This window comes from Peromyscus leucopus, chromosome 19, assembly GCF_004664715.2.
Source record: "Peromyscus leucopus breed LL Stock chromosome 19, UCI_PerLeu_2.1, whole genome shotgun sequence".
Taxonomy (NCBI): Eukaryota; Metazoa; Chordata; class Mammalia; order Rodentia; family Cricetidae; genus Peromyscus; species Peromyscus leucopus.
In genome coordinates, this window is record NC_051079.1 from 21,438,607 (window position 1) to 21,454,913 (window position 16,307).

The window sequence follows — 16,307 nt, forward strand, 5'->3', positions numbered from 1 at the left end:
AATAGTACATTGGCACATGGGGCACTGTGGGGATGGTACCTCACAGTGCTACACACCTTTATTACTAACTGGCCAAACCCGCAGCCCCATGTGGTACATGTTAGAGGTTTTTGTCCCATCCTATTGGATTAAGAGAAGGCCTTTCAACATTTATAGCCCTGGAGTTTAGACATTTAAAGCTCAGCTTTGAGTTGATGTGAGACATTAAAAGGTAAGAAAGAACAGGGATTCAAGCGCTTTTATTTCCATCCCCGTTGCTACCATAGAAGTGGTAGCGGTAGATACACAGAAGGATTTGTGAGAGAAAGAAAAGGAAGAGTTTTCCTGGAGGCTTGGGGACCCTTGGGGAAGGGCATTTGTTGTCCACGCGGTACTTCCATTAATGAATGAAAGTGGCCTCTTTGCCACACCTGCGTCTGTCTCCACTTGTTCCTGCGCATCTTGCTCGCCCCTCTCTCTCCCCCTCTCCCTTTCTCCCTCCTCCTCCCCACCTGCCCTGCTGCCTTCCCTCCCCTCTTTCTCCTAGGGACCAGAGGGAGAAGGGAGAGACATGCAAGTGGCTTACCATCCCCTCCTGGATTAGTTGCCACCAACACAACATCACCGTTTGTAGTGGTAGGTTTCTTTCCTTGGAAGAAAGTTGACAGGCTCCTTTTAACCAGAGATGGTGAGATGAGTGTTTATAGGTTAATGAAGTCCAGATGGAACTCGTGTCATATCCTCTGGTCAGTTGTCACTAAGTTCAGACAACCTGACGTTGGAGAAGCAATTGTCTTAGTTCGGGTTTCTGTTGCTGTGATAAAACGTCATGACCAAAAGCAACTTGGGGAGGAAAGGGTGTATTTTACCTTACAGCTTATAAGTCCATTACCCAGGGAAGTCAGGGAAGGAACTCAAGGCAGGAACCTAGAGGCAGGAGCTGATGAGAGGTCATAGAGGAGTGCTGCTTACTGGCTTGCTCTCCGTGGCTTGCTCAGCCTGCTTTCTCATACAGCCTAGGACCACCAGCTCAGGGATGGCACCACCCAGAAGAACTGGGTCCTCAGTCAAGCACCCAGGCTTACCCAGGGGCCAGTCTATGAGAACATTTTCTCAGTTGAGATTCCCTCTTGGAAAGTGACTCTAGCTTGTATCAAGTTGATGTAGGACTAACCAGCACAGCTGTGAGAGCAGTGAGCATTGAGTGCTTGTCCGTTAGGGGAGTGGACCCAGATATTTGCAGACTGCCTGGAGAAAGGACAGTGGAGCTCAAGTGCAGAGACTTTTTCTGACATCACCTTTTTATACTGAGATTTCCAAGTTTCAGTCCATGCTGAGTGGAGAGGAGTTGAAATGGCTGGGGAAATGAAAAATGGAAGGGTGTGAGTTGGAGGCAGTGAACAGAAGTGTTGATTGACTGATACAGGAAAGTTGTCTTATTAACAAGAAATAGCAGCAAAAGGCAGGAGCTGGGAAGTTTCGAATAAAATTCTTGTCTGTAAAACATGCTAATAATAACATACTTGAGGCCCATCATTCCCAGAAAGAGCAAAATAAGATGTAAATGCAAACCCCAAAGTTGAAGGCCAGCAGAACTCGTTTGTCCCCAAACAGCTGTTAGAGGGGCCCATGGTTCCGTGAACCTTATGGAGGACTGTGTTAAGATTCCTACAAGGCCGTATGGCATAAAGCAGCAGGCCAGGGACTAGAGTGGGCAGTAGGTGGCAGCAGTGTAGACCTGGGGCCTGTGATGGCTTTGTGGTCTTTACATGAGCAGAAGTGAATTTGTGTGTGTGTGTGTGTAAAATTTATTTCCAGTTTTGAAACAGGGTCTCACTGTATATCCCTGGCTGGCCTGAAACTCTCTCTGTAGATCAGGCTGGTCTCAAACTCAAATCCATCTACCTTTACCTCCTAAGTGCTAGGATTAAGGGAGTATGCCACTACCCCTGGCTGATGTGAATTCTTGATAACACAGTCTCTTAGCTTTCAGCTGCCCAGTCTACAGCCCAGCTTTTCTCTGTTGTGTCTCTTGGGTATCTAATCAGGGGCCCTGATGAAGTCGCAGGAAGGGACAGGGTAGGAAAGTCCATTCTCGTGCTGAAAGTTCACTTATGTTTTCAACATGTGGCCGAGAAGTGGACACTCTGTAGAGATTAGTGATTATCCTTAGGTCATATTATAAAGCTGAAAGTTGTACCCCAAACCCCATGGTCTCCCCATTAAATGATGCTTTGGGATGTTTATCTTCTAAGTACCCTGAGAACCTAGAAGGGAAAGCATTATAGGGCAAAGTACCTCCTAGAATTGACAGGTACTGTAGAGCAGGCCTGCACAGCAGGCCTCATGGAAGCCATGGTAACTAACATTCAACTTTGTTTCTTGTAGGTGACTCTCGAGGCCCTCCCAACCATCACCTGGGCCCCATGTCAGAGAGGCGGCACGAGCAGACGGGTGGCCCCGAGCATGGGCCTGAGAGGGGCCCTTTCCGGGGTGGCCAGGACTGCAGGGGTCCTCCTGACAGGCGTGGCTCTCACCCTGATTTCCCTGACGACTTCAGCAGACCAGACGACTTCCACCCTGACAAGCGCTTTGGCCACCGGTTAAGGGAATTTGAAGGGCGAGGAGGACCCTTACCACAAGAAGAGAAATGGAGGCGAGGGGGCCCTGGACCTCCCTTTCCACCCGATCACAGGGAATTCAGTGAGGGTGATGGCCGGGGTGCAGCCCGAGGCCCTCCAGGGGCATGGGAAGGCCGCAGACCTGGAGATGAACGGTTCTCCAGGGATCCTGATGACCCACGTTTTCGAGGACGCAGAGAAGAAAGGTAAGGAAGTGTATTCCATGGGTTTTCTGCATTTCCCTGCCCTCACTACAAAGATGGTTTTCCTTTCCTAGGGGAAAGTACTATGTTGATTTAGCCCTACGTTCTATGTGGTTAGCATTTAGACTTTATTTTTTTACTTTGTTTTATTTAGGTTTTTTTGAGACAGGGTTTCTCTGTGTAGCCCTAGCTGTCCTGGAATTCACTCTGTAGGACAGGCTGGCCTCGAACTCACAGAGATCCGCCTGCCTCTGCCTGCCGAGTGCTGGGATTAAAATAAAAGGCGTGTGACCCCACTGCCTGACAGCATTTAGACTTTAAAGTTATGTTATCTGTGGTTCTTTATGATCTGTGCACTTGAGACCTTTGTCTTTCAAGTTGCTGTGATACAGTCTCATGCTGCAGTCCAGGCTGTCCTTGAATTCCCAGGCCTTGTCTCTGCCTCCTGAGAGCAGTGTGCCACTACCCCTGACTAACGTTTCTGAGTTAAAGAGATGGGAGACTGTGTATGTATGCTCAGCGAGTGTCTTGGATCTGACTTATGGTGTCCAGGTTAATTAGCTGATGAGATCTGAACCAGATATTATAATTGAAAACAAAGGGCTGGCGGGGCTGCAGAGATGGCTCAGAGGTTAAGAGCGCCGGCTGTTCTAGAGGACCTGGGTTGAACCCCAGCACCCACATGGCAGCTCACTGCTATTGGAAACTCCAGTTCCAGGGTGCCCAACACCCTCATGCAGGTAAAACACCAGTGCACACAAATTAAAAACAAGAAAAAAGAAAAGAAAGAGCTTATAAAATAGGCTAAGGTTTTGTGGAATTGCCCAAAGGTCTTAACCCAGTCAGATTGAAATAAACACCATCTTCCTATTCACCTTAGGTCAGGCTTGAGTTCTCAGCCCTTGGATATAAAGACTAGGAGCAATGTAGAGGAGAGAAAACACATTGGTGTAATTTCAAATGATATTGAGCATAACCAGTGATAGTCATGATTGATGTATAAGATTGACGTCTGCATAATGATCATTGATCATTGATCTCTTGAATCTCTGTGTCTTGTGCAGACATCACAGTTTGTTATGTCTTCATTTATATTTTTGTCTATACTTTTGAAAATCTATCGTGACAGATTTCAGCCTAGACTCTTGTGCTGTCCCACATCTGTGCTACTCTGTGTGTTTGCTTTTCCTCCACTTGGAACAACACTCTGTAGACTCTGTAGATAGCCATGGCTCACTCTGGTTGGAGCTCTCCCCCATTCCCCGCCCCCTCCCCCAATAGCTTTGTGTACTTTCTTTGCAGTACTTCTAGGACAGTCTTTCAGTAGGAATTATACAGTCACCCTTTGGTATCTGAAGGCAGTTTCCGAGGACTCTCACACATCAGAGTCCTTAAGCAGTTAGGTAGTTACTTGTATAAAGTGCTGTAGGGTTTCCATATAACATATATACTTCCTACTGTGTGCTTTAGAAACATCTCAAGATGACTTACAGTACTTCATATAATATGAATGTATATAAGTACTGTGCATGTTATATATGAACGTGTGTGTGTGTGTGTGTGTGTGTGTGTGTGTGTGTGTGTCTCGGGTTGAATTAGATGTCTTCAATCACTTGCCTCGGTATTTTTTGAGACAGTCTCTCATTAAACCTACAAGTCACCAGTTCAGCTAGGCTGGCTATCTGTAAGCTCCTGCGATCCTCTTGTCTCTGTCTCCCAGAGCTGAGGTTGTAGACACAGCCTGCTGTGCCCTGCATTTTATATGTGTGCTGGAGATCTGAACTTAGATACTCATGCTTGTATGGCAGTCACTTCACTGACTGAGCATCTCCCCAGCTCCAGAATGTTACTGTATTGTATTGTGTGTTTGAGACAGGGTCTCACAATGATTCCATGCTAGCCTGGAACTCACAGAGATCCACCAGCCTCTGTCTTCCAAGTGCTGGAATTAAAAGTGTGCAGGCTGTACTGTATTGTTTAGGAAATAAGACAATGAGCAAAAGTCTGTATAGTGTTCCGTACAGAAGTGGAGAGGTGGCTAAGTATCTTTCATGCAAGCTTTACATTCTAAGTTTGGATCCCTGGAACTCATGTAAGGAAAAAGCCAGATGTGGTAAGTTACCCCTGGCAAGACAGGAGACAGAGACTGGAGATTTTACTGGAGGCTTGAGGGCCAGGCAACCTGGAATATAACAATAGAGACCCTGCTTGAACAAGATGGAAAGTTATTCTTTGACCTCTGTGAGATCAGCACCCCTGTTTCCATCTGTGTATGTAAAAAAGAATGTTCATCATAAAAAATAAAACAACTGATCAACAACAAAAGGTACCCGTTGTAGTGGAAAGGTCGGTGAGTAGGGATGAGACAGTAATACACGAAAGTCTATCCCTGTCAGTGGAAGTAACCTACATCCTGCCACGTTGTTGCCTTCCGTCTACTTAGGACTGTAATGTTAGTGCTGTAAAGTGAATAATAATCAATAAATAGACGATGTTTATCTCCATTTACATTGTATATTAAAGTTTCCTGTTCTCTCCATACTTAAGAGGAATGTATTTCCGAAGGTGGACATTGTGTTTTTGTTCTCAGCTTTAGAAGAGGAGCCCCCCCAAGACATGAAGGCCGTGCTCCACCGAGAGGAAGGGACAACTTTCCTGGTCCTGATGACTTTGGTCCAGAAGAGGGTTTTGATGCTTCTGATGAAGCATCCCGAGGACGAGATCTCAGAGGACGAGGACGTGCCAACCCACGAGGTGAGCAGTTGAGAACAGCTGGTCTGAGGGACAGCAGCCTTGAGCACAGCTGGGCGGCCTCTGAGCGGTCCGTTTGCTCCTCTTCGTAGGGGGATCCAGGAAGTGCCTACTCCCCACTCCTGACGAGTTCCCTCGCTTTGAAGGAGGACGGAAGCCAGATTCCTGGGATGGAAACCGAGAGCCCGGTAAGGAAGGAAGGAGACGTACCTGTGCTTTGGTAGTTCCCAAAGTAGAGATCATCGCCAGGTTCTGTCTTTTCTAGTTTTACCCCATGGAGGCCGGTTGTCTTCCTGTCTGTCTGTTCGGGTGTTTTATCTCAATAGATTTAATGCAGAAATAAGTGGGAGAACCCAGCTTATTTATTTATTTATTTATTTTCCTTTTTTCCTAAGATAGTAAAGAGATTTGTGTTAAGTATAAAACAATACTAGCGAGGTGGTGGCACACGCCTTTATCCTAGCACTTGGGAGGCAGAGGCAGGCAGATCTCTGTGAGTTCGAAGCCAGCCTGGGCTACAGAGTGAGTTCCAGGAAAGGCTCCAAAGCTACACAGAGAAACCCTGTCTCGAAAAAAAAAGTATAAAACAGTACATTTGGGTTAGGGATATAGTTTAAATCCTCAGCCATTCTTGGCATTAGCACCTGGAGTTCCACACTGACGAGGCAGAGAGAGGGGAAATCCCTAGAGCTCACTCACCAGCCTGTTCAGTCAGCTGCTGGTTTAGGTTTAGCACCAGGCCCTGTCTCATAAAGTTGTGAGGTCAGGAGTGATGCACACCTTTAACCCTAGCACTCAGGAGGCAGAGGCAAGTGAATCTCTACGAGTTTGAGACCATTCTGGTCTACACAGAAATTGTAGGCCAGTTAGGGCCACATAGTAAGATCCTGGCTTTAGGAGGAAAAAATCCAAACAATGGAGACCCGAGGAAGATACTTTATATTGGCCTCTGGCTTCCAGACATACCAGCACATACACAAATAATACCATTCTTTTCATTAAATTGTCATATATTTGGAAAATAAGGATAAAAGAATTAAAATTTTCTTCATCTTGATTTATCATACCATAAAATTAGTAGATGTGTTTTTGTTGTTGTTTTGCTTTTGTTTTCTCTATGTAGCCCTGACTGTCATGGAGAACAGGCTGGCTTCAAACTCAGAGATCCTCCTCCTCTGCCTTCCGAGTGCTGAGACTAGAGGCGTGCACTACCACGTCCAGCCCAGTAGACATATTTTTTGTTAGTGGACTTTTTGGAGTCCTCAGTAAATTTTCTTTATGTGTATATATGTGAGTTATGCATGTGTATGTATGTGTGTTCACGTGTGTGGGTGTACATGAATACAGGTGGGATGCTTGTGTCTGTGTGTGTATAGAAGCCAGATAACAACTTTCCTTAGTGGCTGTCCGTCTTAGATATTGAGTCGGGAGCCTGCTGGTTTGGCTAGTCTAGCCAGCCGCCTCCCCGGGACCGTCCGCACATGTAGCTTTTATGTGGCTGTGGGTATCTGAGCTCCAGTCCTCCTCCCCCACAGCAAGCCCTTTCCCGCTGAGCCAGCTCCCTACCCCCTTCAATCCATTTAAAGACCGTGACGATAACCGGAGTCCTGTATCCTCTTATCCCGGGAGGAGTTCCTTTCTTCATGGTGTGGCTCAACCCAATCTGTTTCGTAGACATTCCTGTTCTCAGGTTGCTCGAAGCGGCCTTATTTCCAGTTGCTTTGGGCTGCACTGATTGGCTGAGATGATAGTGTCAGATCCTTAACCATGGACCTTCGTTTTTCCTTTCAGGACCAGGTCATGAACATTTCCGTGATGCTCCCCGCCCCGATCATCCCCCTCATGATGGCCACTCACCAGCTAGCAGAGAGCGCTCCTCTTCTCTCCAAGGCATGGACATGGCCTCCCTACCACCCCGGAAACGTCCCTGGCATGATGGGTCGGGCACTTCTGAACACAGAGAGATGGATGCCCAGGGAGGCCCCTCGGAGGACCGAGGAAGCAAAGGTAAGAGGGCTGCAGCCCCATCCCAGAGCTGCAGGAGTCTGTCCCCGCGGCGGCCTCCGCCCTGCCTCTGTGTGAGTGTGGTTTGTTTGCCACCGCTGGGGAGCTGCAGACTCTCCGGGAGGCCCTTGTTCGGGGTGGGTCCTTGTTCGGGGTTTCTACTCTGCTCCTTTGAGCCCTGGCAGTTGTATCCTCCAGCAGTGGCTATTTAGAGCCCTCAGGGGTATCCTCTCGGGGAAGGGAGAGCTATCTTCTCCCAGGTCCTGTACCTTGCTTTTCAGCCTGGGCCCAGGAGGAACATCAGTGGCACTTTAACCAGTAGCAGTCAGTGACAGTGACTACAAGTCTGGCTTTAGGTTGGGCTGGGTGGTGGCCTGTGTGGTGTGCTTTGGAAAGGAAGCTGCTGGATGCTCTACCTTGTTCACTGCAGTCTTTCCAGAATGACTTGTGTGTATCCGGTCATCTCCCCCGCCAGCTAAATGCAGTACTGTTCAATATACTGTGGTCCTAGATGAATTCCTGAGCAGTCAGGGTGCCCTGGCCAAGGACATGTGGCCAGATGACAGCTCTGTTCAGTTGACCTAACATACTTTGCATAATAAGTAGCCAGTCTTATTGTTTGGCAAGTTCCCATCACATCTTCATCTCCATTCGATTAACTTCCATTGAAACATTGCAGACAAAATAGAGCTGGCGATTGTGTTGGAAGAACATGCTGTAGATGAGTCAGTCACATCAGTTCAGGAGACAAAGTTCTGTTTATGGATTCATTTACTTTCGCAGTGCTGGGAATGAAACACAGGATCTAGGCACACAGTAGGCAAAGCACTGTACCACTGAGTTCCACTGAGCTGAAGAAAAAACAATTAAAAATTGTATTTATTCTTTGGTAATTTATTACACAGTTTAAAACACAAAATACTTAAGTCAACTCATCCCAGACCCAATCCCCTCATGGCACCTTCCCAACTTAATGTATCTTCCTCTTGTTTGTATAACCTGAGTTCAGTTAGCACTGTGCATGTGTGCATGGGTATGGGGTGCCATCCATTGCATCATGGGCAACCTATCATGGGGCCCACCACTGAAGAAGCTGGCTTTCTCTCCCCAGGTAGCTTCTCTTACATTTTTTAATTGTATTTGCTTTGTACGTCTGTACGTGGGTGCCATGTGCACACGTGGAGCTTAGAGGACAATTGCCAGACTTGCTCCTCTCCTGTCTTGTCCTGAGCATGGAACTTGGGTTGTTAAGTTTACTAGCAGGTGCCTGTACCCACCAAGCCATCTCACTAGCCTAAGGAAGGTTTTTTAAGACAGTTTCCTTCTAGCTAACATCTGGGAATCCTAAATCTGAAAACAAGTCAAACTTAGTCAATCTCTGAAAGCCAGTTTATTTTTGTTCTTTGAGAATATCTCACATCACTAAACATGTGTAGGGAGCCAAAGTGCCACATGTCATGGAACACGCACCCAAGCCCTAACTGGAGCCCTTGTTGCTGACATCTGCAGCAGCCTATGTATCTTAGGTGCTTCTGAGTATGTGCAAAAACACCATCAGCTGTGGTGCAGGTTTCCTGGGGATTCGCAGTGTTTGGCTGGCTTCTGGCCTTCTGTCCAACAGCCCTGGGATGGATGGTCTCCACAGATGCTGAGGCCATGAGCCAGGGTGGAAATGAGGTCAGATGGGACAGAGGAACCCGCTTCTGTGCTCTGAAAGCCACTGTGTATCTCCTTAGGACCTCCTGGTGGTCCACTGTCGTCAGGGAGTGAAAGCTGTACCAGAAATTACAGAGAAGCAGCCACTGTGATATGGAATGTCATGTCTCAAATCATGTTTTGTTTCAGGCCGAACAGGCCCAGGACCTTCCCAGAGAGTGCCAAAGTCCGGGCGTTCCAGCTCTTTGGATGGAGACCATCATGATGGGTACCACAGAGATGAACCTTTTGGTGGCCCTCCAGGCAGCAGCTCATCTTCTCGAGGGGGCCGGAGTGGCAGTAACTGGGGTAGAGGGAGTAACATGAACTCTGGACCTCCACGGAGAGGCTCTTCAAGGGGTGGCGGGAGGGGTCGGTAGAAGTAGGGGCTGAGTAGCCCTGGGCCTCTGCATAGTATTTAAGAAGTTCTTGTGGACTCACCAAGGAAGCGAGAAGAAGCCTTTACCACTGTAGCCGAGCTCTTCTTCTGGGGCAGCTGAGTTCGAGGAGCCCAATGCGGTTATCACGATGAAGAGACTGCTGCCACTACCCAGGGTAGTTGGCCCCATTTTGTCTTGTCCAACCTCGTCACCCTAATGCTCCCTCCCATGTTGTCTGTGAAGATGAAAGCTGGAATCTTTTTTTTTTTTTTTTTTTTTTTTTTTTTAACGTGTCAGAAGAAATGGAGCACCTCCACAAAGTTGAGTTCATGTCCAATTGGAAATTTATTTCTATATGTACAGTTTGTCAGAGAAAAAACCTTGTTTTGTATGAATACAGAATGTGATTTACTCAAGAATTAACAAAACAACCGGTTGTGTAGTGCTTGCCTTAAGGAACTCTGCTTTCTACTAGATCTGACCTGTCGGGTGCAGTTACTACTGTTACCCACGGCAGGTGGTGTTCATGTCAGCTTTGTGCTTTCCGAGTGTTTTTTACCTTCCTGTTACACTGTTGTACAGTAAGAAATACTTTATTCAAGAGGGCTGGCTCAAAACCTCAGACCTGCTCTTCTGTGTAGCAAATGACACCTGAAGAAAAACGTGATCTTCTGGGTACTTAACCAGAGTCTGATCTCCCTTGGATGCATCTCCTCGCAGTTCCGATTTGAGTGTCTTGTCTTCACTGGTGTAAACTGACATCTTTGTTGACTACATATATCTTCGTTCTCATGCACTTCAAGTGGAACACAGTATCCGTATTTCAGACACAATCTCCTTTTATTTGCTTTATGGCGACCTCAGGGTTTAGGGTAGAAGACAGAGTGCGCCCAAGTTCTTTACCATGACAGGTTTCTTGCATTAAAAAAGCAACACACCTTTGATCCCAGCACTCAGGAGGCAGAGCTCTGTAAGTTCAAAGACAGCCTGGTCTGTGGAGAGAGCTCCAGGGCAGCCAGGGCCACACAGTGAAACCCTATCTCGACACTGCCCTGCCCCCACAAATAAACAAACAAACAAACAAACAAACAGATAAAGCCGAGTGTGGAGGCAGAGGCAGGTGGATCTCTTGAGTTTGAGGCCAGCCTGGTCTATAGAGAGAGTTCCAGGACAGCCAGGGCTACATAGAAACTATCTCAAAATTAACCTGCCCCCATAAAACAATAACAAAGATAGGCCCTGGAGAGATGGCTCAGCAGTTAAGAGCACATACAGGGACTGGAATTCAGTTCCCAGAACCTACAATCAGGCAGCTCACAACTACCTCTAACTCCAGTCACACACACACACACACACACACACACACACACACACACACAGACAGCCACACACACACACACACACACACACACACACACACACACACACACACACACACACGGAGAGGGAGAGATGGACATCTGGACATGGTGGTACACATGTATAACCTAGCATTTGGGAATTAGAGCCAGGAGGATCCGAAGTTCAATGGCTACATAGTAATTTTCAGGGTAGCCTGGGGATACACGAGACCTTGTCTCACTACTCCCTACCCCTCCAAAACCAGACAGAGGTCTTAGGGTGAAAGTCAACATTTCACTTTGAGGTACCCCTTCCTATACTGGCCTTTTTTACTTTTTTTGGCCTGCATTTATGTCCGTGCACCAGTTGTGTGCCTGGTGTCGTCCTTGGAGGCTGAAAGAGGGCATCGGATACTCTGGAACTGGAGTTACAGGCAGTTGTAAACCACCAGGTGGGTGCTAGGAATTAAACACATGTCCTGGAGCTGCTAACTCACATTACCAGATTTTTAGTTCATGAATACAGACTTACTTGGCAAGTTGAAAAGAGATAGGACATAGTTGGACAAGTACACAGAAATCTTCCCCTGGCTCTCTCTGGGGTATGGAGTGAAGAAATATTGATGATTTGGGTGCTAGAACCTGAAGATTTCAAGTAAACAATTTTCTTTTTACTTCAAAAATAAAAATGGCCGGGCAGCAGTGGTGCACGCCTTTAATCCCAGCACTCGGGAGGCAGAGCCAGGTGGATCTCTCTGAGTTTGAGGCCAGCCTGATCTACAGAGTGAGATCCAGGACAGGCACCAAAAACTACACAGAGAAACTCTGTCTTGAAAAACCAATAAATAAATAAATAATAAATAAATAAAAATGTCAGTACCTACACTATTAGAAGCTATATTCCTCCTCACCTGCATTCCCCTGGCATAACATCAAAACAACTTACAACCAAATTCCATGAAACCACAAAGGGATGCAGAGACCATCCAGGTCACATTTTGAGAATGATTTCATTTATAAACCTCTACATTATACAATAAAAATTTACATATAGCATTTTGAATACTGCTGTCAAAATATAAGATGTTGTGCTTAGAATTTATAAAACTTAACTTTCAAGTAAAGAATTCCTGAGACAATTTTAATATCTTGAGTATAGTAACACAACAATGTGCACATCACTACTTGCAGACAGCCTTTCTTTTCCTATTTACTGCCTGGGAGCGATCGAGAGAATGGTAGCTGGGAAGTCTATGGAGGGGTATTAGCCAATGTGGAATCACATCTTGGGGGACTGCAGCCAGTAGCAATTTGCTGATGTCTGACCTTATCCTGTTAAGGCAACATTTGGGCAGCCTGGAAACCAGTTAACTTTCACGTTGTACAAGTCAGTCAGAGCACAGAAGTGGTTCTCAATTTAGCTGAACATGAAAACATTATACAATCCACCAGTATTACAAAGGAACTGATGAAATGTGGCTTCTTTTGATGTGCAAGTGTAGTCTGAGAACCACTGATAAAATTATAAGCTTCTAAATACACTTCACTTGCTAGTGTATCAAGACTCAATACTGAACCCAGTTTTTGACAATAGACTGTGATAGATTTAAATGTTGATTCACCCCAGCACAACAAAAACAAAACAATTATATATGAATAGCATTTTACATTGCATTAGTACCAAATTGTATAGTACTTTAAAAAGCAATGTTAGGAATACTGAACACTTGGCAAAACCTCATTTATAGCAAATACAGTAACTGCAGGTGTAAGATTTTCCTGTAGTCCCAGGATTCCTAAGCAGAAACCCTTGTAAACTTTGCACGCATCATACTGGATATTTGGCTTCTTGATCCAGGAAATTGCTCTTTGGTCTATTGCTTTTACAATTAATTTTCCTTAAATATAAAGCACCGTATTTACTACTTAACTGAAGAAAAAAAAAAACAAAACAAAACCTGAGGTAGAATGTATTAACTACTCACTATTTTAAATCCAGTGACTAAATTTAGTGTTTAATCTGATAATCTGGATTGATTTACAGTGAATAGCAATAAGGAGGCTTTGAAAAGGAGCGGCCAAACGGAAACCTTATGCTCAACCACATATACCACTGCTTTTTTTTTTTTTTTTAAATGACAAAGAGGAGATGGCAGTTCTTCCAAAGCCACTAAAGCAGCCAAGTCAAAAAGCTATTTGTTTCTTTTCCTCCCTTAAATGTAAAGCCAGTTAGTTGGAAACCAGTTCCACAGCACAGTGTTTACCAATCAGGTAATCCAGTCTTTTCGGGGAGCATGCTGCCCAGAACCTCAGAATGCTGAAGCCCAGGGATCTTTCGAGACCCGCCAGCCTGGGTCAGTTCGTGGCAGGTGCTCCAAGCTCAGGGACTCCGTAGCACGGTCCAGTTGGTGCCCCGTCCTTGCACGCTTGGGCACCGTGGAGTGCGGCGGTGCCTGCACCGTCGCTCGCGCCGGGCTGGTTCCGCTTCCGACGACTGGGGCTGTCACACCGGGAGAGCGTTGGCTAGGCCCGCCCCACGGTTCAGGCGACCCAGCGCTAGGCGGAGCGCCGTCACGCCGCCCCAGGGTAGGAGCCCCAGCAGCGCGTAGAGCAGGGCGGCGACCTGTGCGCAGGCGCCCAGCGCCGTCAGCAGCGTGCTGCGCAGGCCCAGGGCCGCGTAGAGCGTGGCGCCCAGGGCGGCCGCGTAGCACAGCGCGGGCCGCGAAGGCGTCTCCTCGCCGCGCAGCAGGCGCCCGCAGGCCGGGCCGCCCCGCAGCAGCGCCGCGCTCGCCAGCGCCAGCACCGAGCCCAGCGACCAGAGCAGCGCGAACTTGCGCGCGCGCAGCAGCAGCACCGGCGCGTAGAGCGCCGCCAGGCCGAAACAGAGCGCGGCCAGCAGCAGACCCAGGCCGCCGGCCGCCAGGCGCTGCCCGCGGGTCACGGTCGGGAGGCACCGCGGGCCGGCGGGCGGCGGCGGCTCGGCGGGGCTCCGCGCCCACGGCCACGGCAGAGCCGAGCGGCCGAGCCACGCCCCGGCGGCCCGGTCCCCGGCCGCAGGCTCCTCGGCGGCCGTCGCGGCGAGCAGCGGCTCCGCAGCCGCCGGCCGGTTGGCTTTACCCTGCGTCAGGTAGTCCTGCAGTTGGCGGTGGAGGTCCGCCATGTCGGACTGGACGGCGATGGAAACGAGGCCGGCACTTCCGGGTTCGGGCGCGTCCCCTCCCCTCCCCCCGGCAAGCGGAAGTAGCTAGATCCTCAGGCGACGGTTGGTCGGCCACGGCGGAAGGGCGGTGTCCGAGGCTTTGCGGAAGTCCCGGAGTGGGATGCGCGGCTGTGTTGTAGTTCGTCTCCCGGGTCCTGATCGTGTGAGTGTTGTAGTCAAGGGATAAATAAAAGATAGTTGAGAGTGGCTGTAGCAATAAAGGGATGCACTGGGGATATTTTTGCTGGCATAATGGATATTGTCAGGTGTTATTATTAACAATGTCACTTTTTTTTTTTTTTGGTTTTTCGAGACAGGGTTTCTCTGTGTAGCTTTGCGCCTTTCCTGGAACTCACTTGGTAGCCCAGGCTGGCCTCGAACTCACAGAGATCCGCCTGCCTCTGCCTCCCAAGTGCTGGGATTAAAGGCGTGCGCCACCACCGCCCGGCTAACAATGTCACTTTTAACACTTAAAATTTTGCTAAATGGAGGAATCTGGGGAAAGGGTACACGGAATTTCTTTCCTATCTTTTCTTTCTTTCTTCTTTCCTTTCTCTTTTTCTTTTCTTTCTCTCTATCTTTCGTCTACATGTCTGCGTCTATCTCAAAATTCTAATGAAGGAGCTGGAGAGATGGCTCAGTGATTAAGAGCATTTGCTGCTCCTGCAGAGGACCCGGGTTCAGATCCCAGCACCCAGATGGCATCTAGCAACCACTTGTAACTTCAGTTCCAGGGAATCTGGCTGGAATCTGCGCCCTCTTCTAGCCTCCCCTGACGCTGTAGGCATGTGGTACATGTACAGTCATGCAGGTAGATATCTCTATCTCTCTCTCTCTCTCTCTCTCTCTCTCTCTCTCTCTCTCACACACACACACACACACACACACACTCTCTCTCTCTCTCTCTCTCACACTCTCTCTCTCTCTCTCACTCTCTCTCTCTCTCTCTCTCTCTCTCTCTCTCTCACACACACACACACACACACACACACACACACACACACACACACGCTTTAACTTAAAAATTAACACTTGGGCCCGTCGGTGGTGGTGCACACCTTTAATCCCAGCACTTGAGAGGCAGAGGCAGGTGGATCTCAAGGCGAGTTCCAGGACAGCCAGGACTGTTACACAGAGAAACACTGTCTGGAAAAACCAAAAATAAATAAATAAATAAATAAATAAATAAATAAATAAATAAATAAATAAATAAAATTTTCACCCTTGCAGAGCTTAGATTATCCCTTTTGAAAGCAGAACAGGGCTAACTCCCAGTCCACTCCTCTTCTGGTTTCCATGTATTTCTGTTTTTTAATTATTACTTCTTTTATATTTTGAGAATATAATTACATTGTTTCTCCCTTTTCCTTTCTCCGAACCCTCCCAAATATCCCTCCTTGCTCTCTTTCAAATTCGTGGACTTTTTAATTGTCACATGCATATATATATGTGTATACACTCTCAGATATAACCTGCTCAGTCAGTATAATAGTATTTGTATGTTTTCAGAACTAGCCATTTGGTGTTGGATAACCAGTTAGGGTGCCTTTCTCCCGGGGGAAGACTGTTTCTCCCACTCAGCATTCCCAAGCTGTCTGCAGTTCTTTGTGCAGGGTTGACGTCTCCCATCCACTTTAGCCTGTCCTGTTGTTCTTGTTCAGCTTATGTTTGGGCGGTCATGCTGAGGAAACTTAGGGGGTGTAGCTTCTGACATTCCTAGGGGACAGTCTCACAGCAGACTCCCCGATCTTTCTGCTCCCTCTCTTGCAGTGTTCTCTGAGTGTGACGGTTTCCATTTCTTGACTCTCCAGTCCAAGATGTGCACGTGCCTCCCTCATGTCTTTGGCTTGCCTTTCCATGACCTAGGAGCGCTATTTTGACCTGCTAAACTCATGTCATTGAAGTCAGTTTTCTGTCTGTTCTAAGGTGGCTTGTGTGTGCCGTTCTCTCTCACACCTTTCTGGAGACATGTCAGCCTGTGACACAGAGGCCACACCACCACCCAGGGCTGCTGCTTCCTCCTGTCACTACTTTGCACACTGTCCATGTTCTGCTAGTGGGAACTGTGAGTCACCGTTTTAGGACAGGGTCTTTCTTGTGACCCCTTTCCAGGACCCGACAGGTCTGGAACAAAG

The 16,307-nt window shown here is 47.6% G+C and overlaps 2 protein-coding genes across 3 annotated transcripts in view; one reads left to right on the plus strand and one right to left on the minus strand.

Annotated features, from left to right (window-relative positions):
* The window catches only part of Wdr33 (WD repeat domain 33), a 111,548-nt gene extending 101,484 nt beyond the window's left edge, over nt 1–10,064 (plus strand). Inside the window, exons 18-22 of one of the 2 annotated variants that reach the window (XM_028867073.2) lie at nt 2,368–2,806; nt 5,394–5,557; nt 5,647–5,742; nt 7,346–7,561; nt 9,404–10,064. In XM_028867073.2, the coding sequence (XP_028722906.1) occupies nt 2,368–2,806; nt 5,394–5,557; nt 5,647–5,742; nt 7,346–7,561; nt 9,404–9,633 (1,145 nt within the window). In that variant the 3' untranslated portion in view covers nt 9,634–10,064. Of the gene's footprint in view, nt 1–526; nt 616–2,367; nt 2,807–5,393; nt 5,558–5,646; nt 5,743–7,345; nt 7,562–9,403 lie in introns of those variants that run through there. The other variant, XM_028867074.2, reaches the window with a different exon arrangement.
* A 1,900-nt stretch (nt 10,065–11,964) lies between these two features.
* Nucleotides 11,965–14,477, minus strand: Sft2d3 (SFT2 domain containing 3). Its single transcript, XM_028867080.2, has one exon. The coding sequence runs from the start codon at nt 14,131–14,133 to the stop codon at nt 13,477–13,479; it is 657 nt and encodes a 218-aa protein (XP_028722913.1). The 5' UTR covers nt 14,134–14,477; the 3' UTR covers nt 11,965–13,476.
* Nucleotides 14,478–16,307: the final 1,830 nt, after the last annotated feature.

Bases quoted from the DNA above. Each gene is read 5' to 3' on its own strand.
- Sft2d3 (XM_028867080.2), bottom strand. From the start codon at position 14,133: ATGGCGGACCTCCACCGCCAACTGCAGGACTACCTGACGCAGGGTAAA.